We start from the raw sequence: 26,946 nt of genomic DNA, 5'->3' as shown, positions 1-26,946 counted from the left end.
GGTGTGTTAAGATGACCCAGAATAATTTGTAGGTGAGCAGAGCTTTTCTTTCTAAAATGTATTTTTAAGATAGCTCCTCTTTGTGCTTCTTAGAGCTGTAGGAGGTGGTCAGGCAGAGGCTCAGAAATTAGTGTATGGGGTTTAGAAGTGAGTATGCACTATACCAGCAAGGTGCTAAAAAGCCTGTAGTATGCAATTACCTACTGAGTAGCATAGTTGTTTCTGATCAACATGAAAGTATGTTGACTGGGAAAGAAGTTACTTCTAACAGTTAATGAAAGTTATCTGAAACTGAGGGAGTTGTTCAGAACAGGGCAAAACTGGCTACAGGACTTAAGACTCAGTTGACCATCACCCTGAGAGGGAGAGGTATTTGGTAGTCTGCTATCAGGTCTCACTTGCTGATTTTGTTTCTTTCTCACAATTCTCAATTTCAAGGTGTTTCCTCAGTTGCTGGGAAGGTTGGATGCTTGGAAGTGACATTTTTTAATGTGTGTGGTTTTCCCATCAGGCTACAAAGGGAAGAGGGGGATGGAGCCTGGTGTCCGGCTGGCTTGTTGCAACCCGAAGATGTACAGTTCCTTCAAATTGACCTGCACAAGCTCTTTTTCATCACCTTGATTGGGACTCAGGGACGGCATGCCCGTGCCACAGGCAAAGAATTTGCTCGTGCTTACCGACTTGACTATAGCCGCAATGGAGAGCGCTGGATCTCCTGGAAAGATCGTCAGGGCAGGAAGGTGAGTGTAGTAGGAATAGAATCATAGAGCAGACCACAAGTCAAGTCATAGAGAACTAGACTGTAAAAGGTACGTCCTCTACGTACTGCCTAGTGCATCGTACTTTATCCTGACTCTTCCCTTTCAGGCACTCGGCATCCTCTGCCTTAGTCCTGTGTTTGCTGTGATCTTGGACTATTATTCCCCTGACCTGATCCCCCAAATCTCAGCCATTGCCATGATTGAAAACTCTGGCTCTTCACTACCTTTCTGTACATGGTCAAAACATGTCCCTCTGCCAGCCAGACACTTACTTCTAAATTGGAAGTTGCAAAGCAGATGCCTGCTTTGTGATTAAAAAAAAGGGAGGGGGTGGCAGGGAATGAAGATGAGCTTCTGGATGTCTGATAGCATTGTGCAGTGTTGGAGCATTGAGGAGGAAGGAGTTTAGAGGGTAGGAAATGTGCTGAGTACACATGCTCAAAGAGGCTTCCCAGCTCACCACAGCTATCTCCTGCTATCTTCAGACTTGAGCATGCAGCTCAGTACTGGATGGGCTTTGTTCACAAGCCTTTGTTAAACTTCCCCTCGGAAGGAGTCCCCTTCTCTCATCTGCAGCTCATCTGACCTGATCACCCTGCCTCAGCCTGGCTTGTGGAGTCTGAAGACCTAAGCCAGATTAGAAGGGTACTGGGTGTGGTGGTGTTCTCTTGCTTTGGAAGTCGCAGTGCGGTCTGTATTGCAGTATTAGGTAATAGCTTCTAGCTTATGAACGAATGATTTGCTCACTCAGAGCTTTGATCAGCTATTTGGCCGTTACTATTATTTTGCCCATCCCTTACATTCTGGTGTGTGCTACAAACACTATTTGCAGGATGGGAGGAGAAGTTTAAACTCCATGGACCTAACTGTTCATTATCAGTATTTTCTTAGGTGAAGTCTGTCTGCATCTTGAGCTACACCAGAATTCAATTGGTTACACTGTCCACAAGCAGCTAAGTGCTTTTTTGTCTCCCATCCCAGTCCTGTGCAGAGCAGTGCTCTCAGGCACTCAGGACTGTATTAGTGTCAGATGTTATAATTTAGTATGGGTCAGTTTTTGCAAGATCTCCTTTTTAGGCCATAATAAGTATATATTCAGCTGTGTATGATGCTGTAATTTGAGCCATCCTTTATTCTGTTCTGTGTATGTGGAAGTCCACATATATTCTGTCAGTGTGTGTACCTGTTCCCCATCACATGAGACCAAAAAGTTTTCCTTCCTGGTATCCTTAGAGAAGATGCCTCTGTTCCTCTGTTCCTGCAGCTCTGGATATACACAATGGGTGCAATTCCTGCCATTTCAGCTTCTCTGAGAAATGGCTTTCCATAAAACACGTTCTTTGGAATGTGTCACCAGTAAGGGGCATATTCCATTAGTGAGTCCATATTTCAGAAGCACTGCTGTCTGGTCAAATAATTTGGTAAAAATGTTCTGTAAAATCATACAAATCTTGGAATGAAGTGCAAGATCCTAATCTACTTATTTGTATGCATTAGGAAGGCCTCTTCCGGTCCTGCAGTTGACAGATGCCCAATCACTGATATTTCTGAGCGTGACTATGTGAGCCCATCTTGGCATGTCTCTGTCCAAGGGGATCACACAAATGGTTTCAGTCAAACCAATCCCTTCACTGTGCCGCTGAGTTTCAAACATGTAGCGCATGCTGGTCCTCACCAGGGAAGTCATCTCCAGCTTGAATTTGCCCAGTGAAGGCAGAGTCAATTTGCTGTCCCCATGTTTCTGACACCAGCTAAGGACAGTCCTCTCCATTGGCACTAATGTTGCATGGCACAGTGTTGTTAAGTCCTGTTCCCTCATCAGCTTCTGGCGTCAATCACTTGCAGCATTTTGTCAGCAGCTCCACATCATTCTCGATGTTGGGAACATTGGCATCAGTAATGGCTGGGACTGGAAACTGGTGCTGAGTTTGTTCCACACACAGCTGATTCACTTTGGGTTTTTTGTCCCTGACAAACTCAATAGCAGCAACCCCACCTTGTGGAAGTGCTACGCAAAGTGCATCTTCTCTTTTGCCTCTGAGGTCTGTACAGGACAGACAAAACTCAGTTCTTCCACTATGGAGCTTTTTCTGAGGGGGATGGCTGCAGCTTTCTTCCTCTGTCCAGCACTGTGTTTGTCTAGGACTTTTTGGCTTGATGTATCTGTGATCTCAGAGATGCCCTGACAAACAGTCAGCTCCAGAGGATCTGTCCAACTTCTGTGATGATGATGTGGGATAGTCTGCCATGTGCTGTCTCCTCTTAGGTTTTATCTCCTATCAGCAAGGTGTTGTGGAGCCAGCCTAGGTGGCTTCCAGGTCTTCTGTTTTAGGCCTTCTGACAGCTGAAAGGGTTAATTACTGCCACTTTGTTCCAGAAGACAAGGATTACTTATGTGTTCCTACTTTGTTGGAAGAACTCATGTGTGGTTTTCCTAGTAAGAGAGATATTAAGAGGTTTCAGCTCCTCAACAGGCTTTTAATCTGCAGAGGATGAGGAAGTGATCTTACTTTTTGTTGTTCCTTCTGTTTTCTTTGATCAACTCCCGGGACAGCCTTTGTAGAGCTGTCCGACCAGGTGCAGGAAACGTTTACAGCTATCCTGGTGCAGTCCAGTAGACAACCAGATGTAGCTGGCTGTTCAGGGAGATGCAGTCTTCTGAGTGGTTTCCTTTTTGTGATACAATAAGGTCTTTCACTTCTCAATGGACATTCCAGCCACACAATCTGTGGAGATCTTCCCTGCTGCCATGAAGAGGAAAGCCACCTTTCTGCTCCCTTGTTGGCCTCCCTCATCTTTAAATTGCCTATACATCAACAGTTGCAACCGATGTGTTGTTTTGGGGTAACCTCAGCCTCTGATTCATCCTTCCCACCAATAGTATCTTTGAGCAGGAGCCCTCACACTTGTAATTCAGACTTCTGATGTCAAAAGTGTTATTGTTTCCCTAGGTCAATATCCTTTCAAAAAAATATCTTAGGCACTTTGTGTCCTCTGCTGAGGGATTGACAGCTTCAGCTGTTTCCACAGACTGTCAAAGTGGATGGTTCCCAAAACCAAAGTGAAACTGGGGGGAAGGGGAGGCTGAAAGCCCCTGCCAAATCAGGCTGCACTTCATCAGGATGGGGTGACTGTGCTGATCACTTCAGTTCAAGATATCTGCTGTGCAGCTGCTTGCACCTTCAGACCCCAAACACTGCAACACCTCTGGAATTTTGTTGGCTTCTAGAGAAAGGACATCAGGACCCTCCAGGAAACTAGTGATGAGGTCAAGTGCCTAGTTACCTGTTGTTAGAATGTACATGGAGACTCACTTGAAAGAGTTTACGTACTAGTAACTGGAGCTCTCTGCAATGTATGGTTCACACGTACGTTCATCTCCCACCTGTCTTTTTGTGCTCCCTTGGAGTACTGCCTGGTATGGGTCTGCAGTGGACAGGAGGTGAGATGGCAGCACCCCTCGCCCTGTAAGCCATTTGCCAGGTAGGAGGAGGGGAGCAGCAGCATCTAACCTCTGCAGAAACTGCATGGGGAAAGCCACCCCAGTCTCAAATGATAGGATACAAGTACACCACTGAACAAATGAACAGCACGATAGGGAGAAGTTGCTGCTAAGGCGCTCTCTTTCTCCAGGTGATCCAAGGCAACATTGATACTTACGATGTGGTCTTGAAAGATCTTCGGCCTCCCATCATTGCACGTTTTATCCGGGTGATTCCTGTGACGGAGATGCCAATGACTGTCTGTATGAGAGTGGAGCTCTATGGCTGTGTCTGGTATGGTAAGTAGCAATTTCCATGCTTGTCACTGGAAAGTAGTCCTTACACAATGCTGACTGGGACTCACCTGCGTCCCCACGTGTGCAGAGGGAATCCCAGGCCCATGGAACTGCTTCTGTTGGTCCACATCATAAATAAAAGGATCATACGGACAGAGATGATGGAAGGCTGCTGCTGCTGTATTTCTGAGGTATATGGCCTTCTTTTTTAGATGGTTTGGCATCCTATAGCATCCCCGAAGGAGGGACAATAGCGGCTCCTGGCTTCCCCATCGTTTATCTGAATGACTCGACCTATGATGGCTACCAGGAGCGCAGGTGGGAGAAGGCGTCCTGTTCTCTCGGTCACTATGCAAATTATCTCTTCTTTTCTACTTACCCTCTCACTAGTATCTAGTATCCCAAACACTTCGTTGAGACCTCCAGAGCTGCAAGCTAGTCTACTAGTTCTCCAAAGCATCATGGCTTTGTTATTCCAGGCCCTTTGACATGTTGTTAGTTGCTCCTTTAAAGGAGGGCATGGGCTCAGGATGCATAAGACTCATTTCCCCCAGCTGACAAAGGCTGGCAGGAAAGAAATACTTGTTTTGTTAATGGAAGTTGTTGCTGCTTCTCTTTAAAGAGAAGAGTGTGACTTTATACAGCTAAGTGCTGTCTTTGTTCACAGATGCCATCTTTACATGATGTGATGACATAGTCCTGGTGTATCTGATTGCCTTAAAGTCCTCATTGCTCTTGGTCTCTAATTGTGACAATATCCATTGCACTGATTTCTTTGTTAGTTCAGGTATAGCCTTAAGCTGTCATAGTTATTGCAGATCAATAGGTGCTGCTACTCTTCTGTTGCCCCAGATTGGAGTGGGAGAGCTGGCTGGACCTTCTACCTCTGCAGTCCCAGTGTCCCTGGAGCAGATGAAGGTCCTTCCCCTCTTCATTGCCTTTGTTGCTTCTGCAGTTTGATATCTGAAGTGCATTCTCTAGCAGACTGCATCTTAAACTGTTGCAGGAGGTCTCCAGGGTAAACTGGGCATCCGAGAAAGTGCGCAACACCTGAACTCTAGGCCTGCACTTGATACCTGTGAGCTTCTGGACAGATTTGAGATATTGTTTTTGAAAACAAAGCTCTGATGGACTTGAAACAACTTGGAAAACTGCATCACTCCCTATGAGAAGCTCCAGGTCAGCAGAGGCCCCACTGCCAATGTGGTATGAGAGGAAGGTGGCTGATTACTCACTGTAAAGATTTCTTGGGTATGATGCTTTTCCAATTTGGAGTCAAAAAGCCTAAAGTGACTGGATTTTGACAGCTCATTACAAGGTCTGTTAATTTTTCACATCATTGAGGATAGGTAGGGTGGTATGTTACTGACATGTTGAGGTGTGTCTGGCTTACCCAATAGTTGACTCTCATGGAAGGAGAATTCATTAACAGTCTGTATTGAAACTGTCAAATAACTGGCTGAACTTTCAGACATTTAGTGTGGCCACTTTCTTTGCTATAAACAGAGATTTGAGTGTGTTTCAGTGGCTTGAAACCGTAGACAAATCTGGACATTGGTATCCTTTTGAGGCAGCATATCCCTGCCTGTGCAGGAATGTATAAGTGATCTGACAGCATCTCTTTGGTGACCTGGTGATATCTGCTGACTTAAGGTGCTTTTATTATATGTCCTGTTTCAGTTGTCATTAATCTCCTGAAAATTTTTACCATTGCCTACAATTTTTTTATGCTTAGAGATGATTTTTGTGAATTTACTTGTCTTTTATCATGCTGGAGGTTAAAATAATGGTGTGGAAAGTACATTCTTCATGGTTGTAGGATATTGCATGATACTGGGTAACAATGTCTTTATAAGTTATTATCTGATGCTTTTGAGCTGCATTGGTATGGTAGGAATTGGATATTTAAAAATCAAACAAAGTTTTTATGTGCAGAAAGGTGTAGGTGTTGCACTTAGCTGCTCAGCACTAGCTTAGTAAGCTGGGGCTGTTGGGGAGTGTCAGGGAGCTACAGATGTAGGCACAAAACCCAACATGCTAAGCAAGGACTCTTTCAAACTACTTAACCTCTAGGTCATGTGCCTGGCTGGCCAGGAAGCAGGAGTCTACCTCTTCCAGCTGTTAATCCTGTTTTGGAGTTCAAAGGCATGCATACCTGTGCGAATTCCAGTGGCAGGAGGGCTCACCTGGAATGGACTTGCAGAGCCTCAGTGTATGTAGCAGCAGCCCAGCCTGGGTGACAAAGACTGCCTAGAGGCAGCTGAATGAAACCGGTCCAGGGAGCAAGTTCAGGCACTTACACACATGAACTGTTTGCACTTTCCCTGCTACAGGACAAGGGACATGCCAGGGATGGCTCCCAGGAGCCAGGTGGGTCTGGAGTCTAGGCCCTGTATCAGTACCACATCTGGCATCTTCTATTCTGGGACAGTGCTGAAAAACTACAGCGGGCTCTGCACTCTCAGATAGGAAGTGGAATGAGTCAGGGTCTTGGGCAAAGTGTCTGTTCAGCCTCAGAAAAGGAGCTGATAACGCTCTTCTCTTGCAGAAGGAGCAATGCCAGAAATGATCCCAGTTAGAACTGGCTGTGGCTGGGTGAGCTGCCCTTGGTCTCACTGTTCCCTTTCCTGCTTTTCTGTGCCTGCCTGAAATCTTTCCCCACTGGTTCCCCCAGGACAGGATGGAGCAGTGTTCCTCCCATGGAGCTCCATGGTGAAATGCTGCGATTAAAGCTCTCTGGAGAGCATACAGTGTTATTTTCTGTAGTCTCAGTTTTCGATCTCAAGAGACTTTGCTTGTAGCTTGGATTTGCTGTCAGTGCTTGATATCAATGCAAAAACTTCTGCCTTTTCCCAAGCAGAGAAAGATTTTAAAAGCCCCGCCTGAACAAAATAAAGGGGATGTTGCTTGAGAACAGGGAGTGAGTTCTTGTCCGGGAAGGGCAAATAAACTAATGTTTTTCTGGTGCCAGTTAAAGGACCTGTGTGCTTTCGCTTTTGAGCTCTCCTGGCCAGTGTTCTGCCTGACTGTTGGTTCTTTCTTGCTAGGCACTTGTACGGCGGTCTGGGCCAACTGACGGACGGTGTGCTGGGACTGGACGATTTCACGCAGAGCCACCAGTACCGTGTGTGGCCAGGCTATGACTATGTTGGCTGGAAGAATGAGAGCTTCAGCACGGGCTCTGTTGAAATGGAGTTCCAGTTTGACCGACCACGGAACTTCACCTCCATGAAGGTAGTCGGCGTTGTCCCTCTCCAGCAACTTGGAGCAGGCTTTGGGTCTGGGTGCTTCCAGATTGCCCCTTTGGGTCATCTTCCCAAAGCAGGAGGATGCAAAGTGCCTGACAGCAGCGTTCACCATAGGCAGAATTTGAGCAGGAGATATCCCAAGTTTACCAATGTGGAGAGGTGAAGCAGGGGACCACTTGCCTTTCCAGAGCTCAGACACTCTCTGTATTTGGCTTAAAGGAATAAAAAGCAGACACCTGAAGCAGTGGTAAGGCAGCTGAGATGGATTTAGGATGTAGGCTACTTACTACTGTCTAGGGGCTGCCTGACCCTTGAGGTAAAGGAATGTGGTTGCGCTTCCATTTTGATGAAAGATTTCTCTGGATGCCTCAGTCTGTGCTTGTGCTGTGGGAAATTACATAAACACCCAGCAGGATGAGTGAACTTTGCATCTGTAGTAAACAGCAGAATCTTTTAAAAAGGATTGGTGGCTTTTCTTGTAGAGTTTTCAAATTAAGGGGAACCTACCACATCCTTAAGTAAATTGTTTTGGTGGTTACTTACCCTAGTTTTATTTTGTCTATTTTTAACTTGCAACCATTGGCTCTTAGCCTGCTTTTGCTGGCAAAAATAAGAATCCTGCCTTCTCAAAAATTTTCTTGCTTCTACACTCTGATTAAACCACTCTCTTAGTCTTTGCTTCAGTAAACTAAGTTGGCTGAACCTCTCGATGCCTTCCCTGTGAGATCCAGGGTAATTTTTATCGCTATCTTCCAATCCTTTCTTTATTTGCCAGTACTTTTGGAGGTATAGAAACTGGAACTGATTGCAGGCTTTCCATCAAACTGCATAAGAGAATGGTACCAATTTCATGCTTTTGGACAATTCTTCTTTGTTTATGAATCTTGTGATCACATTAGTCCTCCTAGCCAATGCACAAGGAGCCAGTGTTCATTAAAACTTTAGTATCATGCTAAAAGTCAGTTCAAAGTTATTGGCGTTCAGCATAAAAGTCCAGTGTAGAAAGCATCACTTATATTTTGTTCCCAAACTCACTATCCTGAAATGAGTCAGTCCTGGAAACCTCAGATTATTTTGGGAAACTGATTATTTTTTTTCTCTCCATTTAATTGATTTTATTGCTAGTGATTCTGCTTTTTTTTTTTTGAGATCATTGAAAAAGCAAATAACCTTAAGCTAGGAATACATTCTTGTTAGAAAAATGCCTGGGGAAGAATTTGTCTTAAAATTTGTAAGACTTACTATTCGACAATTTTTAATCAAATTAATATAATTCATGAGTTCATACTATGCTAATTGGAGTCAGATGTTATAATGAGTAAATCAAACTCCTTAGAAAAGTCTGTCATGTAAACACAGCCATCCTGATCAACAAAACACATAGCTCAAAAATAGCTACTTCATTTAGTATTTAATTACAAAGCTGTATTGATTAGCATAAATTATTCTTCATTATTTATTAAATGTTGCCTGTTTCAGCTTTGCATTTCTTTTGTACAGGCTAGGTGGCCTGTATATACTTCTTTATCTTCATACCTGTTAGCTTTATCCCAGTCGTCTGAATGTCTCCAGTATCTAAGAAAGTATTCAAAAGAAATGTTAGCAAATATTGCAACTGTATTGCAAATTACTTAGGCTTGCATATTATAAAATTGGACTTTAGGTGGTGCTTGGAATGGAAAGTGTCTCTGTATCAGTCCAAGATGTGAACGTATCCAACTCCTATCCAAATACAGCACAAATTGTATATTGCAGGCGTCAGGCTTTTCTGCCTTGTTATGGATGACTATCTCTCCTTATTGAATAACATTGTCTGAGCTTCATCTGTTCCTAATTATATGCAAATACTATTCTTTTGTCTTTTTACTCCTCATCAGGCCTGTCGTCCTCATTACTGCTGTTCACTGCAAGACCTCACAGAGGCCAAGCAATTAATAGGGCTCAGAGCTGCTCTTAGTTTGGAAACTGCTGTTGCCACAGTTGCTAATGCTCCTCAGTCATTAGGAAATAATTTCTAGAGTTGCTGGGGAGGGTCAGACCACCGTGGCTATGAAAGTGGAGTAGACTGAAGGATACTGAAGACTTTAAGGGTCACTTTATTCCTTCTGGTCACTGGCTGCAGTGCCAAGATACTATAGTCCAGATCTTCAGGACTGCATGGCAGAACTTAAACTGTCATGTTTGTTTAAAAAGGCCCAGGGCAAGATTTGAGCTGAAGACAGGCAGTGGCACAGCATAAATGATCCTTATGAGCCTTGTCCCTCTTCTCAAAGTCTGCTACCTTGGAAGTGCTGGAGGCCTGGGAGACTGCCAGGTGTTTGGTGTTGATGGGGCTGCAATGCCACAGCCCAGGAAGGTGGAGGTGTCACTTTTATGCTGGAGCCTCATGGTTTGGGTGCAGCTCAAGAGCAGGAAAGGAGAAAATTGCTACCAGCTCTTGAGGGGGTAAACCAAACCTCCCAAATACAGAGGGGTAAAGTTGGCCTGAAAGCAGTTTGTGAACCACTTAGTCTGAAAGTGGACTATGTGGACCTGTAGCTCAGATGAGAGGATGCCTTTGTTTTAGTGAGATGTTAGCCTGGCAGCATAGCGACTGCAGTTTAAATTCCAGGGTCATTAGCTAAACCAGTGGTGCTGTTGCAGCGGGGACAGCCTGATGATGAGCCACCAGGAGAGAATGATGGATGCAGGCTTACACAATAGTTCTCTTAAAACTTAGATCCTCAGTTGTCTTCAAGGTGCAAACACAGCAGAAGAGCTGCTGTATGTCAGGGGAATATCTTCTTGAGTTTTTACCATTTTAGAAAAAAATAAATTAGTTTAGACAGCAGATGCTGAAGGCTTTTTAAAAGAAGGTAGAGCCCAGTTGTGGTTTTTCTTTCTCCTCTTAGGTTATATGTTTAAGGATAATTTGTCTGTGAGGTTTTAGATTAGTATAGGGTTTGTTTGACTGATTTTGATATGGGCCTTTTGAGGAGCATGCCAAAACTTGACCATTAATGTAGCTTTTGTCTGTAAAGTTACGAACTATTTCAGAATAACTGCACAAATGTTCTCATTGCACACTGAAAATAGCTGGGACAAGTCACTCAGTCTGGGTAGGGAGTATTCATACAGGGAGGTATTTGAAATAGAAAATCTTCATGAACAGAAAATCCCTGAGGCTTGATTAAGGCTTCAGTAAATCTTCCTCCTGCCTGATTTATTTGTTCTCTTCCTAGGTACATTGTAACAACATGTTTTCCAAGGGGGTAAAGATCTTCCAAAAGGTGGAGTGTCTGTTCAAACCACGCCTGATTGCAGACTGGGAGTCTGAACCCGTTGGAGTGGCAACTGTCTTAGATGACAAAAACCCCAGTGCTAGGTTTGTGACTGTCCCCCTCAATCAGCGTGTAGGTAAAGCCATACTTTGCCGCTTCTACTTTGCTGACACCTGGATGATGATGAGCGAGATTTCCTTCCAGTCAGGTGAGTATTCCTCCAGTCAAGCAGATCTGGTGCAACAGAGAGTAAAAGAGATGGTGTGGAGGTGCAGGACGTGGGGTTAACACAAGTGTACGGCACCGTGGGGCTGCACAGTGGGAAGGAGGAGGTAATAGTAGCACTGAAGGGGTTGGAAAGGCAGTGCAGGGATGGAGGGGTCCAGTCTGCAGTGGATGCTTTTCAGGCTGATACTGATGCACATGTGCAGAAGCATAACCAAGGCAACCAAACATTGGATTATATAGCATTTCTCCTTTTTGAGACAGTTGCCTGCTGGTTATGGGGTTGATTTTTTTACTTCTCCTTATCAAGTATTTAGTTATGAATAATTTATCTACAGATGATGATCAAGTTAGTAGATTATGAAAAATAAAAGGCTGACTTTTTTCCCCTCAAGCCTTAACTATGACACAGAAGTCAGTGCCATGAGGTGTGGACAAGAGTCTTGGAGAAAACAGCCAGCACTGACAGTGAAATGATGTGACTGTAGCTTCCTACTTGAAGTTCCCCAATCAGTTATAGCGAGAGGACATTCCTGGGGAAGGAATACTCTGATTGTAGCTTGTTGCTTATCTTGCTGATAGCAGCCCCTCTTGGCTACCCTCTGTCACATGTGGAGCTAGGCAGACTCTTGGTCTAGCCTGGCATGGTGATTCTTATAATCATGCTGAAGTGGAATAAAAGGTGTTGCTCTGGCCAGGCTCAGGGAAGGATCCCGCACACACTGGCAGTTTGCTGTGATCAGGATGTACAAGCTGCTCAACAGAGGCTCATTCCTGCAGGTGTGCTGGGAAGTCCTGAGTGAGCAGGTATCTGCTCACGCTGTTCGTGACCTGCTGTGTAGGTCTGGGCGCTGTCCTGCTTGGGAAGGCCGGGGTGGTGGTTGGGTTTGCACTGACAGCTGGCAGGAGCTGGGAGGTCGCTTGTTGGACTGATACCTTCCCTTCCCTTCCACAGACATGGAGAGCGTGAATCCTAATTTTGTTACGGTAGCCACAAGCACAGTGGATCTCCTGGAAACAGAGTGCAATGCTACTGAGGGGACCTGGGGTAAGGATTTCTGTCACTTAGCCATGCCAAGGGCTCAGGTGTTGGGGGACTTCACAGTAACATCCCAGTTAATGTGGTCTCTCCCTCCATTTCTGGAGATCTAGGTATGGCCTGGTTGTTGCCCTCATGCACAGGGCTGCATCTTACAGGCCTCTGAGCCTCAGCTATTTCTTCTTCCCTCAGCTGGCTGAGGCTGCCTCAGAGCAAGTGGGCTGAAGGCGTACGTGCAGCCAGTGAAACTCTGAAAACTGTCTGCTCTAATATGGATCCATTGCAGGAATCTGTTCCAATGCTAAGAACAGTCTTTGATTGCAGAAGTCCTCTGCACAATTCTTAGCTGTGAGTCTCCAAAATGAAAATTTCTGGTAAGAGCAAAATGTGAACACAGCTAATGTGAAAGCTCAGGAAGCTGCCAAAGATTTTCTGTACCAGACAGTAGGAAGGGATGTGTAGGAAGCTAGCCAGCACAGATAACAACCTACGCTTTAACTCCAGATTCTTCTTCATACCTCTGTGATTGCAGAAACCACATCTTCTGTAACCAGCACCTGGATAGGAGAGAAAGCAGATGACTCCAATACCTCCATCCTCGTGGGCTGCCTTGTGGCTATTATTCTTCTGCTCTTGATGATTATATTCATTATTCTTTGGAAGCAATATGTTCAGAAAAGGTTGGAAAAGGTAATAAAATGGCGCTATTTTACTGACGGAAGTTCAGTACTAAGCATTAACCCTAATGAGCTCAGAATTATGTGGAAAGCACAAGGTTTCTCCAGCTCCATAGAGTAGCTAAAGCTGTTCTCACAGCAGGGGAGGATGCCAGCCCTATCCAAGATGTTACTGGAAATTGCTGCAGTTGCAGCCAATACATTACTTAACAAGTGAGCATTGCCTCAGCATTTTTTTTCTCTTTTGCAGGCCCCACGTCGAATCCTGGAGGAGGATGCCACAGTTCGCCTCTCCTTCTACAGCTACACCATTGCCAACAACCAGACCCAGATCCACCAGTCAAATCCTACCTATGAACGTGCTTTCCCACTGGATTTGGAATATCATCAGCCAGCTACGCTGCTTCAAAAGCTTCCAGAGCTCTCCCAAAGTGCAGAGGATTCAGGTAATGTAATTGTCAGGTGTTACACATTTATCCTCTTACTTCTCTCAGATTTTAAAATGTGCCATTTTTCAGTGTCTAAGTAATCTCTGACTCCCCTGCAATACAGTACTAGCCCAGGGACCTAAGACAACATTCTGGAACTCTGAAACTTTGGCAGATGGAGCACCAGCCCCATTAGAGGGTGATGACCTTTTATTGTTCTCTTTGAAGACTGTTTTTACATTAGCCAGATCATCTTTTAGGAGCTGGTTTTGGTGATCAAGGCAATCACACATCAATTGTCTCATCGGCCTCTTGGCAGTGGAGTCACTGCCTGCAGCACTGTTGGGCTGTCCAGACTGGTGGAGAAGACCTTTAGCACCTTTTCCTGCAGCAAGGGCCCTTTGCAAATCCCTTAGCAAAAGCAAAGGGAAATTTAGCAGAGAAGTATTAGTGGTGCCCTGGCTTCCAGCCCCTGGGGAGCTTTTGGACTTAGGCAGAAGGAAATGTTTCCAACGGTGTTTGGTACTCTGTGATGGCAGTGCTGATTAGTGGATGGAAGGGGCAGTGCTGCATTCCTCAAGCACTGACAAGTTGCTAAGATCCAGCATTATACTACACAGGGAGACTGGAATGAGTCAGGATATGAATTTGAAGTAGAAAAAATGTTCTGTTTAATACTGACCATACAATTATAAAGAGTTGTTATCCCATGATACTTATGTGAATAAGCGGTAAGAGGTAGCGTAGCATGGAAACCTTGATCAGTTCTTGTTGCGGAAGGGAATCCAGAACAAGTTGGACATTGCAAACAATATGAGTCAGGTGAAGGGAACAGATTGTATTTAGGATGAATCAGAAACAGGAAATCACTTCAGCTTCGAGCCTCCATGTCTGGGCAAGAACTTTAGCTCTCATAATTGGATAGAGCAGGCAGCTGTTTAACACAAATTCACTGGCACCTCACAAGTAATTCTGGTGTCTGCAGAAGCGTGGCTTGTTCTGGTTTTAGCCCTGGTTAAAACAAAGCAGTGTCTTCTATCCGGGTGTACCTTGGTATGAGGTGGTAGGGGTGCAGTGAGGCTGAATTCCCAGAGTTCTGCAGGACAAGAGGAGTGGAAGCTGGGCCATACTGGTTTTAAGGGAGTGTGTGTGTGTGACTCCATCTGTCTTTGGTTTCCTCTCAGTGTGCAGTGGGGACTATGCCGAGCCTGACCTGACCAAGTCCACCCCTCACCAAGGCTTTCAGAACAATGTTCCTCACTATGCCGAAACAGATATTGTCCACCTGCAAGGTGTGACCGGTAACAACATGTACGCAGTCCCAGCCCTCACTGTGGATTCTCTTACCAAGAAGGACATCTCAGTGGGTGAATTCCCACGACAGCAGCTACGGCTCAAGGAGAAGCTGGGAGAAGGACAGTTTGGAGAGGTACAGCCATTCCCTTCCATTTTCCTTCCAACAGAAAGGAGATGCCTGGCAGAGCTGAATCTTCTGATCTGCCTCTGTCACTGCTTCATAATTGAGGGCTGAGGGTTCTGCATTCCAGTATTTTACTTAATATGTGTCTGCTGTTGAGGAAAGCTGGTATACCTTAGGATAGGCTTCAGAGAGCCCCATTCTGCACTTACGAGGCTGCTGCTTGGTACCACATGAGTGTCTCTCAACAGATTAACTTTGCAAACATTTTCTGTTTGCTGCCTATATCCTTGTTTATGACCTTATAGAAAAGTCCTGGGGGTGGGAATTCAGACTGTTTCATGGTCTTCAAAGGACATCTCAAATGTGATGGCTGTCACCTGCCTTTAGGCATGTGAGTTTGAAAACTCTAGCAGTAACTCCAGCCAAGACAGATTGATCTTAGCCATAAAAACAGCTTTCCCGTTCTCTCTGCATGCTGAGCAAGCAGACAGACATTTCCCAAGCACTGTGATGCCCTCATATTCTCTAGCATTGCTGCTTGCTCAAGCCCCAGTTTGTGTCAGAAGCCTCAGGCAGCATGATACATGCATCTGTCATCTGCCAAGCTTTTTCTTTACTCCTTGAGCTCCTTTCAAGCTGTAAATGTTTTCACCTTGCCTTTTCTTCTCTCCCTACTTCATTTCTGCACTATCCCTAGTTCCATACTGAGTGGGTTTTCCCCTCTCCTGCTCCCACTCTTCCACTGTCTCTTTTTTTCTCTTCCAGGTTTTACTTAGAGCCTTAAATTCTACCTGTCTACTACATTTTGGCAAAGCACAGCCCTTTACTGATTGCTTCCTCCTCTGTGATGTGCCCATCTTTACAGTTCCTCCCTTCTGACAGCACGCTTTCCCTACCCCAGCCTCTTTCCTGTCCCCCTCAATTCTTTCTGTATCACTCTGTATTGGGAAGATGCTGACATCCTCAGCCTCTTTACCTGGCTGTCAGTGAACCCTCTTTTGCTGTTTCCTGGATCCTGCCCTGTCTTGGGCTGTGCTTCAAAAGTGAGAGAGAGGCTTTTTTTCCTCATTGTTTAGCTTCTGGTTTCTCCTTCCCTCTCGTTCCTGTCCTTCTAATAACTGTCAAAGCTTTCTCCTCCTCCTCCTTTTTGTTGTCAAACAGCAGCAGCCAGACTCTCCCATCTCCATTTTTCTTGGAGATTAATCAGAGCCTGTTCTTTTCCTCACATCACAGGCTTCTTCCCTCACTTTTGCACATGTGCCTCATCGCGTTCTCCTGTACTCCTTCTCACCTCCTTAGTCTTTACCAAACTGGTCGTCATCATATGCTGTGCTCCACTGCTCTGGCTTAGTGTGATGTCTTGGTTCTAGAAACATGGCTCACTGCTTTTTTCACCTCTCCAACCAGATCTTCCTTCCCTTTCAATTTTTTCTTCCTTGTTCCTAACCATCCATTCCCTGGACTCAGTGACACATTACCTGAGCTTGTAATACATGCGCTTAGTAGTGGCTCTCTCCTATTCCTAGTCTCATGACTGTACTTTCACCACAGCAGATTTTGTTCTCTGTGTAATTGCAGCAGCACCTTTGCAATTTTGTTTCCATTCTGTGGGTTTGTCCCATTTTCTACGCTGCCACCTTTTTCTCTTCACCATGCTTGTCACATAAGTTCTTGCTGCTTTCTTCATATCAAATTCATTAAGTTCCCATTACCTTCCCCTCACTGCTTCAAGTCTGACAGATACATGTAGTCTGCTCCCCTCCTCCAGTCCTTTTTCCTATTCCACACACTCAGGTCTGTCTGCTTTCCCCACCCCAGCATCTCTTGCCAGGTTCTGGATTTGAATATGCATTTTAATAACTTCTTAAGCAAGTGTCTTGTTATCCCTCTTATACAACTCTGGCAGTAATTTCATGTCTTCATTTATTTATCTGAAGAAACTTGGAGTTCTGTGTACTCGGAGTATTCATCTCTGGGTGTATTCACAGGTGAGGTGTTTGCCTCATGGACACATGTACACACTTTTCTCCCCCCACTTTTTATTTTCCTGGAATTAGAGGGCTTTGGGTAGCTGCCTGTAGTTCCTGGATGCTTCTCAGTTAAGTTTAAGCAGTGACTCAAGCCAGGCTGCAGGGAAGTTCTGGGCTTGTATGGCTGGTGTGATGTGCTGCACATGCCAAACCTGGCACAGCCATGCTGTTTGCATGCACATGCAGAGTAAAGCAGACAACTTCAGGTACAGTAGCCTTCCTAAACATCTCCACTACTTGCTGGGCAAATTGGACTGGCCCGGTAGGCTACTGCACCAGTCTGCCCACGTGCAGTAAATTCAGTGTGTTGGGGACACATGAGGCTGCAATCCATGCATGTTCCTATGCCATGGGCTATATAGTGTACGTACGCATTTTGTCCAGTATCTAGGGCCAACCTGTGGGCTATTTCTGATCAGAACAGTGTCACCTTCATTAGGTCATTCACTTGGGTGGTGACCAAAGTGATGACCTCAATGTGCTGCCTTTCTCTGATTTTCTGCCTGTGCATACTCTCATAGTTGCCTCTGCCTTCTGCCCCACAGGTGCACCTTTGTGAAGCTGACGGCCTGCTGGAATTCCTGGGAGTCTCATCTACAGAATTCACGCACCAGCCAGTTCTTGTAGCAGTGAAAATGCTGAGATCAGATGTCAACAAAACAGCCAGGTAAGATCATCCCTAATGCCGACCATCTGAGAAGGAAAGCAAATACTCTCCAAGCAACAGTTTCACATAGGTTAACCCTGGTGACTTCTGTAAGAGAGTGTCATGTGTCCCTGGTGTATGTTCTATGTGTTCATGTAAGGAACAGGACATAAGCAGGGAGTGGGGGATAGGAATAGACACCATGTCAAGCTAAAATGCTGTATTAATCCTGTTTGCTGAGGAAGGGATCAATGTTGAACACAAGCACAGAACCAGCTTTCAGACTTAGAGTGTGCGGAAATGTAAACGGCTCTGAACTGAGATTTTCTTGCATGCTGCTTCTGCTTTCCTTAGACAAAGGAATAGTTTAGGATTCAAATGTGTGTTTTGTGTTTTACAAGAAATGATTTCCTGAAGGAGATCAAGATCATGTCGCGGCTGAAGAACCCAAATATTATCCGGCTTCTGGGGGTGTGTGTGCGTGATGACCCACTGTGCATGATAACAGAGTACATGGAAAATGGAGACCTCAATCAGTTCCTGTCACAGAGGGAAATCTACAGCAAATTTGCCATTTCAAACAATATTCCCTGTGTCAGGTAAGAGCAACTGCCCGTCATTGGGATGAATCAACAGTACAGAGCTACCGGTTTCATCTGCTGTGCCTTGCAGGCAGTGACTTTCCTGCAGCGCGGCCACTGCCACGGCACATGCTGTGGACACTAGTGCTGCTTTGTGTGGGAGGCTGTTCTTGAGGCCTCTGGAGGTCTGTGTTCCTGTGAAGTGTCACTGACTGTGGCCTGTTCTGGTCACAGTGACCATCTTGGGTGTATCATTTATTGATATGACCATCTGTTTATGTTAGTGGGCTTGCATCAAATAGTTCATTAATTTAGGAAGTCAGTTGCATTACAGCAAAAATTTTGGGATGAAAATCAAGAATGTCTCTTAGGCTTTTAAGAAGGTTCATATGTTCTCTGGATGTCTAAAATATTACATGAGTGGAGTTGAGTGTGGAGCTTCTCTGAGGAAAAATTTCATCAGCCAACAGAAAGAGAATATTTGGTAAAGAAAGCCATTTTCTGTCAGTGGTGGCACTTCTCTCCCTCCTCAATGAAAGGATTAAATCTAACATAAAAGCATCTCTACTATTGCAGAAATCTTTTCCTCAGAGGAGAGTTGTGTGTAGGACTAAAGTATTCTGGTCTTCTAACTTATACAGAAACCTGCACTCATCAGAAGTCACTGCATTGCTTGGCCTTCGGCATGTACCTCCCCAAAGGCTTAGATTTATTTATAGTTCCAGAACTAGGTAGTTAGGCAGAGCCAGTTCTGCTGATGGACTGAACAGGAGATGGGTGGGTCTTACCATGTCAGGACAACACCAGTGTTGCTGACAGTGGTCATCAGTCCCATTGGGGTGTTAAACTGGCATCCTGCAGTTATCACACACAGGAACTCTAGGATGGGAGAGGATTTGCATCTGAATAGAACCATATTCCAGCTCTTTCCAGTCTCCTGCCCTTTCTGCACATCTGAAACAGTTTTCACCTTCAGACTTGTGGCTTTTTTTTTCCTGGCCAAAGCCTCAAACTGTCCTTTCTTCTTTATCTCCTCTCCGCTCACCTGACTTAAGCACTGTCACTCACATTATTCTTCCTTGGTTTCCATTACTTGGCTCTACCTCTAGTTTTTGTTTCTCTCCAGCTGATCCTTCAGCCTCTCCTTTTGTCCCTTTCAGTCAGATACAATTTCACATTAAAGGAAGCTGGTATGACTAGCTCAGATAGCTGTCTATAGGAGTTGTTTACTGAGAGTGAAATGAATCCCCCTGCCAAAGCACGCAGCTTGTCTCTGGGGTGCTGCGGGTGTCTGACAGGGCAAGGTCCACCCATCCCACCTGTCTCTCAAGCCCAATATTCGGTGCACCAAATGGGGTGATCAGCCCTTTCTTGCAGAGAGGTCACGTGTTTTTAAGTCCTTAGGGCTTTTTGGTATTTGAAATGCATCTCCCTACTGTCTGTCTGGCTATCGAGCAAATCCTGAAGATGAGTCTGAGGAGTGTCTCCTGTCCTGCCCCTCTCTGTGCAGAGCTGCACGCATCACGCCCTGCAGAGCTTGCTGAGCAGAGGGGCAGGGAGCCAGAAAGTAGCTGCTGATGGGACCCTGCCGGGGTGCAGGAGGGACAGGAGAGACGGGGCCTCTCAACTGGGAAGAGCAACAGCCCCAGGGAGGACACAGCTGCAGCTGAGCAGGGGGAAGGGAGAATGTGGGATCTTGGCGGCTATGCCTGCCTGCTCCTGTGTGAAAAGCCAACAACCAGGTTAACAAGGTACAAGTGGGTGGCAGAGTCCCTTCTCTGGATGGAGGCACAACAGGTCCAGCCAGATCAGGAGAAACATGAAGCTGATGGTGGGACCTCGCTGAGTTGGGGTGTTGGCTGTGCTGAGAGGCTGGGAGGGCAGTGGTGCCCAGCGCTCTGCGGGGCGAGGGGCTGCCTCTCCCTCGCTGTAGCGAGAGCTTAGCTGCTGATGACAATAGCTAGATTGGATCTGTTATTGTTAGATGCATTATGTTACTGTAATTTAGATAACATGGTAGTGCTTTTCTCATTGCCGCCAGAACACAGAGAGGAGGAGACTAATCCTTTCTTTTTCTGATCTTTATCAGAGAAATACTGTGAACAGTTTGTTAGATTTGTTGTGACAAATGCTTGGTTGTGTGAAGCATTTAAGCACACAGTGGGAAACAAGGTGAGCATCACAGAATAATAGTGTGTGAAGAATGCTGAGAGTCAGATGGTGCAAATTCTGTCTGTGTATCATACAACTTTATTAATATTCATTTTACTAATGAGGAATTAAAATTATATTAGGTGGAAAATGCATCTGTTTATACTTCCAGTGATATTAAACTTTTTTTTAAAAAAGTAATCTATCTTTAATGTTAAGAGGCATACTGATATTAATGCAGTAGTAGCAGTGTTTGAAATACCAGGCTAAGCAGTTTTAAGATACGAGATTCTGAGATGGTACAGCTTAATTTTTATGTGTCTCTGCAAAAAATTCATGCTTTGATGCATAAACTCTTTGAAAATCTTGAGATTAATGCTTGATATTAAAAATCTAAAGGATGTCAAATTCTAAGGGCCCTGGATTTCAGGGACAGCTTGTCTGTTCTTGCTTAGTCAGCTCAGGAGTGTGGCTTAGCCTTGCAGGTGGGGGTGTTAGTGCCCTGAAATGAAACAGTTCAATTTCACTGTTATGGCAGAAAATAAAATGACTGGTCACTGTAACACATCAAATGCAAGAAAGAGTTGAGTGTGGGGAACTCTATTGATTTTTCTTTGTTATGTTTCTTTTAATGCAGCTACTCTAACCTGCTGTACATGGCCACTCAGATTGCCTCTGGAATGAAGTATTTAGCATCTCTGAATTTTGTGCACAGAGATCTGGCAACTCGTAACTGCCTGGTGGGGAACAACTACACCATTAAGATTGCAGACTTTGGCATGAGCAGGAATCTTTACAGTGGGGATTACTACCGTATCCAGGGAAGAGCCGTACTGCCCATACGTTGGATGGCCTGGGAAAGCATCCTCCTGGTAGGGACTGCACAAAAACATTATCCCTTTGTCTGATTTTCACTGTGCACTTGAAACAGTAACGTGTATGTGTAACACATCCAGTCTGGAGCAAGTTCCTTAATATTCAGCCCAATATTTCTTTCTCAAGCTAGTTGGTGAGATCACCTGGTTATGCTTTCTTACAACATGTTCTCGGAGTACCCAGAAAAAAATTGTAATTACCTCTGCTATAAAAGCTGATAGGCCTAAGCTTTTCTAAATTCACCCTATTTTCTTGGTTACAGCTTCATCTAAACTGTAAGTCACTCCCATATTCCTTGTGTGAACATCTTCCAAACATTGACAGACTGCTAGGGTTGCCAGATAAGCCTGGGCAATCTGGGTCTTGGATGTTTTCTGTTCAAACAGGCCCTCCAGCCCCCAATTGTTTTATGTTATTTTCTGAGCAGTCTAGCTGCTTTTTACTTCTTCGGAAACACATTGTTCCAAACACAGCCAGTTTGGGCACATTTTTCAGAGACAGAAAACAGGGACAGCAAGCAGGCTGTCACAGACTTCTTACATGTGCGGAGATCAAAATTATTGTGGCCTTTCTCTAAGAGTCTGGAGTCTGCTTCGGCTCTGCTTTCACCCTGAGGGTTTTGCTTCCTGTTCAAAGGTTTTTCTGTGCTGCACTGCTGTGTTTTGGGTGGAGGTAGGCAGCAGCTATCCGCCCCCTGGCCACAGACCATTTTTCTACTGCTGCAAATACAGACTTTCTCAGGAGGCACAGTATTCCTTTTAGCTTTCCCTGAGACTTGCTCTCTGTTTCAAGAGGTTTGCCTCAGTGAAAACTGCACTGTCTTAGAGCTCTGTCCCCTGGGTCCCATAGACATGCTGCTCCTGCCCCAAAAAGCAGCCATGTCATTCCTCGGTCCCTTTGTGCATTGCTGAGAGCAGGTCACCCGCTCTGCTGTCTCTTTTCAGAGCACTTTCCCAGGTACTAACTCTACATCCTCGTGTTTAGCTGCAGAAGGTGTAGACTGAAATGTTTTTTGCTGAATGTGCACTGTGAGCAACCTGGGCTTACAACATTCTTTCTGTTCACAGGGCAAGTTCACCACAGCCAGTGATGTCTGGGCCTTTGGGGTCACCCTCTGGGAGATGTTCATACTGTGTAAGGAGCAACCTTACAGCCTCCTCTCAGATGAGCAAGTCATCGAGAACACAGGAGAATTCTTCCGGAGCCAGGGCAGGCAGGTAAGAAAGCAAATGTGACCTCTCCTTCCTTCCCTTGACCTGGTCACATCCAGGTGGGTCTCCCCAGGGCCTTTCTGCTGGCCTTCTCTCATCTGCAGAAGTCTCTGCTTCTGTTATTCATCTTCTCAAATCTGTCATGCCTCTCTTCCCCCTTATCTAGGTTCGTTGCACCAGCTTTCCTCTCTTGGAGTCCCACTGGAAGAATCTCTTGGCTCTGTCCAGTGCTTCTTCCTTATTATAAGCCACTTCTATTTCAGTCTGCACTGTCCTCAGCTTTTCTGGGCTCTCCTACACAATCCTTTTGCTCTTTTTCTTGGTCAGATCTCTATCCCACTAGCATTTTCTCTGAAAGATGAGGAAGCACTTACTGAGGTGGGAAAGGAGGAGTTGTTAGTTCCCAGGGGTTAGATAATCTCCAATATCTCCACATATGCAGAGAAGCCCTTGGCCACCTTTCATTGCTGAAGGGCTTTTCTGTGTCATTCTGTCCTCTCTTACTAACTCCCAGGCAGGACTGTGCCCTCCAGTGCTGCTGCCTTCAGCAGGTACCAGTGATGATGCAGGACAATCCACATCCTCAGTACTGAGGATCACTGTACCCCAAAAAGTGGGAGTGCCTGTTCAGAACAGTTTGCTGTTCTCCCAAAATTCACCTTTAGCACCAAACAAGTTAAAAGATTAAGGGAAATACAGTGATGGGAGGTTTTATTCACTGTCTCCCAAATACTAGTGATTTAGTGAAGAGCCTAAAAGGTATGTATTGAAATGAGAGGGGGAAAAAAAAAAAAATCTGCCAAGCTGTGCTTTAGATAAGCTCTAAAAGGTGTTTTTTCTGTCTCTGCTAACAAGCTGTCACGATGCTTAGAAAGCCTCATGGGTTGTCTACGGTGAGTGAAAGTATTTGGATTTTATTGTGGTAAATTTGGTTTTGGTTTGTGTTTTGCTGTCACTTGGAAGACCAGTCTCTTTGAGGCATTCATGTTTCCTGAGGCACAAAGGACTGTTTTGTGACCAGCTCATCAAACAAGTTGGCAAAGTGTCCGCAGCGCCATCTGAGATGGCGTCAAAGCTCCATCCAGACTTCACTGCCAGATTCACGCTGAATGGATTTCAAACAATGCATGATGGCTGTGTCTTGTAAACCTAGAATGAAACTGTCCTTTTGGTGTTAATTTAGTAAAGATTCAGTTCTTTTATAAAAAACCCACTGAAATAGCTGTACCTTTCTTCCTTTCAGATCTATCTCTCCCAGACTCCTCTGTGTCCTAACCCTGTGTTTGACCTGATGCTGAAATGTTGGAGCAGGGATATAAAAGATCGTCCCACTTTTGACATGATTCACCACTTCCTGCTAGAACAAATGGAATCAAACATTTGACTCCAGAAAGAGACAAACTGTTGAGAACAGAGTACCTTTGGTGTCTCTGCCTGTCCCTCACAGGCCACCTTGCTCTCCTCCCTTGACTGTACCGTATTTAAGTTGAGACGTCCATGGCAGCTGCTCATTCTATTGGCCATGGTCTGACACACAGGACCAGAGGATCTCGTTTGGTTGAAAAATCATCTCCTCTTCTGAGTCATTTCCTGGGAATACTGTGAGAGGGGTTTTGTTAGATACCCGTACACCTTTGGGCAAAACAAATGAGTAAAACTTTAAGGGACTTGGAGCTCTCTCTTGAGTGGAATAGAAAGCTACCAGTCGGTGCGAGCGCTACCACTCCAGAACAGATTTTTAGAAGTAAAGACTTCAGTCTTCTGAAACTATTCCATGAAATCAAATGGAAGTCTTGTGCACATTAGCAAGTGTTTCTGTATGCTCTTGCTACAGACAATATGTGTAGTGAGAGACTAGAAATGTCTAGAGCTAGGAAATGATTTAATGGACTTGAGAACTGATGGAGCCTTTAGCAGCCCTTTGGAAGTAACACTACCGGGGTCTACGGAGGATGCTGATACAAGAGTCCAAGATCATGTTCTTTTTTTTCCTGTGGTTGTTAAGCACTGCTTTTGTTATATATGTGCGTTTTCCCCACACTGGATTTTTTTCTAGAAAAAGTTTTGAAAATGAATGTTAAAGGTCATAGGAAGGTCACTGCGGTAGAAGATCTTCTTTTGACCTACAAATTAAGGCTAGGGTAGGGAGTTTGTATTGAAAAGTAGCTGATACTGTACTACTGTCACTATGTAGATTTATTAGCCTAATGAACTTGTAGCCACAATGGACTGATGTGCAATTAATCCTGTATAAGTACCCATTAATATGAGATCTCTAAGTCAATGCTGTTACATGTGCAGAGGGAACTTAGACTTGGTGAAGGCGAATGGCTGAGAGCGGAACCCGCTATGTCACTTGTCACAGCTCACGCGAGAGGAAAAGGAGCAGAGGACGGGTCGTCCCCCGGCACGCGCGCTCGCGTACGCGTGTCTGGCACCAGCGGTTCCCCTTCAGCCCGGGCTCCTTTGCTGCCGTGCTCAGCTCTCCCGTCGGGAGATGGGACCGACATATCTCCTTAGTTTGGGTTGGGGTTTTATTTCGGATGCTCCCTGCACAATGCAAGACCATTTACTCATTGAACTTGAGGCTGGTTTTTGTTCGTCGTGTCACAAACGGCTCATTCTCTGGAGGGTTTCGGAGGGCTCTGCAATCCATTTGGAGTGAGTTAGAGAATGCAGCTAGTTTCTACAATAAATCCATTGTGGATTTACCAGGTGCCTGGGGAATACTCTGCTATTCCCTCTCTAATCATTTAGCAAGATACTTGGGACCAAACCAAATATTGCATAAGCTGGGAGAAGATGAAAGCTCAGCACTTGGCTTTTTTTTAAGCAGCATCCAGCATAGCATATATTTCCAGTAAAGGTTATAAAGATAATTTTTATCTTCGCCACAAGCATAGTGTGAATGGCTGTCTGTGCTATGAGCTCTCTAAGAGGGCACTGCTGAGAGAGGGAATGTCAGAACAGTTATAATATGAGGATAACTTATGTTATGGATTGGCAGCTGCCAGGATGGAGCATAGCATGGCCGTGTCTGCCCCTCGGGCAGAGCAAACTCTGTCGTGAAGTTTCCCAGTTGCAGCTCCCACGGTGGGACTGTGCCCGGGCTGTCCCGCTGCAGACCTGGCCGCGTGTAGGCGGCCGCATCCGAGCTGGTCCCCTGAGCCCCCTCCACGTGCGAAGGAGCCAGCGGGCCCAAGTCAGCTCATCTCCCTGCGAGGGCTACACGGGCTTGGGTGAATCTCACCCCCAAATAGGTATTTTTTTTTTTCTCCTTTGCCAAGGGAGGCGCAGGGTGAGCTGCCGTTACACGGGTGCACCATCTGTCTGGAGCTGGGCGATGGGAGTCAGCGCGGTCCCTGCTGCAGCCTGTCGGGCACTGGTGGCTGGCAAACCACGCGTCGATTGTATTTCTGGAGTATTTCTATCCTGTCCCAGAAAATGTACCCAAGTAATGCACAGCTGTGTGCGTGATCTCCTGTACTTCAGAGTTTAGAGATACCAGAGCGCTGTAACGTCACCTGGATGGGCTTTGTACTTCTGTTACGTCAGGATGTGCTGTTCCTCCATTGACATGTTGACATACGAAGTTTCTCTCGTATCAATAAATTCTAATGATAACCTTGACAAAAGTGAATTTCTACTTTTTTTTTTTTTTTTTTTTACCCGGGTGTCTGCACTGAGGACCAACATTTTGGTCTGATTATTCAGTAGCTCTTTAGTGCATGTGTGACCCACAGGTTTGGAAAGAGCAGCCACTGGCTGTGGTTGTTTAAAGGAGTGAGCTTTGCAGGGAGTTTCTGAAAATGCTGGGAAGATGCTGGCCTGAGCCTCCTCAGGAGCCGAGGAGGCTGATGGGTCCTGGGATCATTATTCTGTGCTGTGAATACAGTGCTGTGTTTCAGTAAGCAATTTTTTTCCACGCTCATATTAAACCTTAGAAGATGATCTAGGCTGGGAGGGACCTTTGTAGGTCTCTAATCCAATTGTCCACGTCAAAGCTGCCTTGGGGTGCTCTGGGTGTTCCCCAGCTGAGCGTTGAAGATCTCCAAGAATGGAGATGCCACCGTGTGCCAGGGCTGTGCCTCTCCTGTGGGGGAGAACTTTGTGGCCAGCGGGCCTTCCCCTTGTTGCATCTTGTGCCTGTTACCTCTTGGTCTTTCACTGCACGTCTCTGAGAAGGGCCATTAGACACCTCGCAGACCCACCTGCCCTGCAGACCTGGGCTGCTGGAGGGGTGGACCCCTGATTAGAGCTCAGGTATTTGGGCAAGCTCAAGTATATTTATATAAAGTTCCAGATCTCCCAAAGTGTTTAAGCACTAAGGGCAAGAGTCAAAGAAGCATTTTCATCTCCTAGGGTACAATTTTGTGTGGAGTATAAACACCTAAACGGATGAGAAGAACCCTTGAATAATCTGTGATTTCTGGTTGGTGTCCCTGACGTGTCCGTGTGGCCGAGCCCTTGCAGGCTGCAGAGGGACTTTGGCAGGGAAGCAGGCTTGCTGCTGGTGTCTGATGGAGGCAAGGCTGGTGCCAACAGGCGGGGTGGTCTTTGACCTGAAGACCCCCGGGGGCTGTTCAGTAAACAGGAGACCCGAGTCCTGGGCCTG

At 45.5% G+C, this 26,946-nt stretch overlaps 1 protein-coding gene across 4 annotated transcripts in view; it reads left to right on the top strand.

Annotated features, from left to right (window-relative positions):
- Window positions 1-25,961, top strand: part of LOC104367169 (discoidin domain-containing receptor 2) — a 60,724-nt gene extending 34,763 nt beyond the window's left edge. For 3 of the 4 annotated variants that reach the window (XM_042786835.1, XM_042786836.1, XM_032999807.2), the window contains exons 4-17: window positions 512-740; window positions 4,395-4,542; window positions 4,752-4,857; window positions 7,587-7,773; window positions 11,009-11,255; window positions 12,228-12,320; window positions 12,844-13,001; window positions 13,239-13,434; window positions 14,601-14,845; window positions 17,412-17,533; window positions 17,914-18,111; window positions 20,882-21,116; window positions 22,188-22,337; window positions 23,575-25,961. In XM_042786835.1, coding sequence (XP_042642769.1) covers window positions 512-740; window positions 4,395-4,542; window positions 4,752-4,857; window positions 7,587-7,773; window positions 11,009-11,255; window positions 12,228-12,320; window positions 12,844-13,001; window positions 13,239-13,434; window positions 14,601-14,845; window positions 17,412-17,533; window positions 17,914-18,111; window positions 20,882-21,116; window positions 22,188-22,337; window positions 23,575-23,715 — 2,455 coding nt within the window. In that variant the 3' untranslated portion in view covers window positions 23,716-25,961. Of the gene's footprint in view, window positions 1-511; window positions 741-4,394; window positions 4,543-4,751; window positions 4,858-7,586; window positions 7,774-11,008; window positions 11,256-12,227; window positions 12,321-12,843; window positions 13,002-13,238; window positions 13,435-14,600; window positions 14,846-17,411; window positions 17,534-17,913; window positions 18,112-20,881; window positions 21,117-22,187; window positions 22,338-23,186; window positions 23,225-23,574 lie in introns of all 4 variants that reach the window. The other variant, XM_032999812.2, reaches the window with a different exon arrangement.
- The last annotated feature ends 985 nt before the right edge of the window (window positions 25,962-26,946 follow it).

This window comes from Tyto alba, unplaced genomic scaffold, assembly GCF_018691265.1.
Source record: "Tyto alba isolate M040663 unplaced genomic scaffold, T.alba_DEE_v4.0 Super-Scaffold_11, whole genome shotgun sequence".
Classification (NCBI taxonomy): Eukaryota; Metazoa; Chordata; class Aves; order Strigiformes; family Tytonidae; genus Tyto; species Tyto alba.
This window is presented reverse-complemented; position numbering and strand designations above follow the sequence as displayed.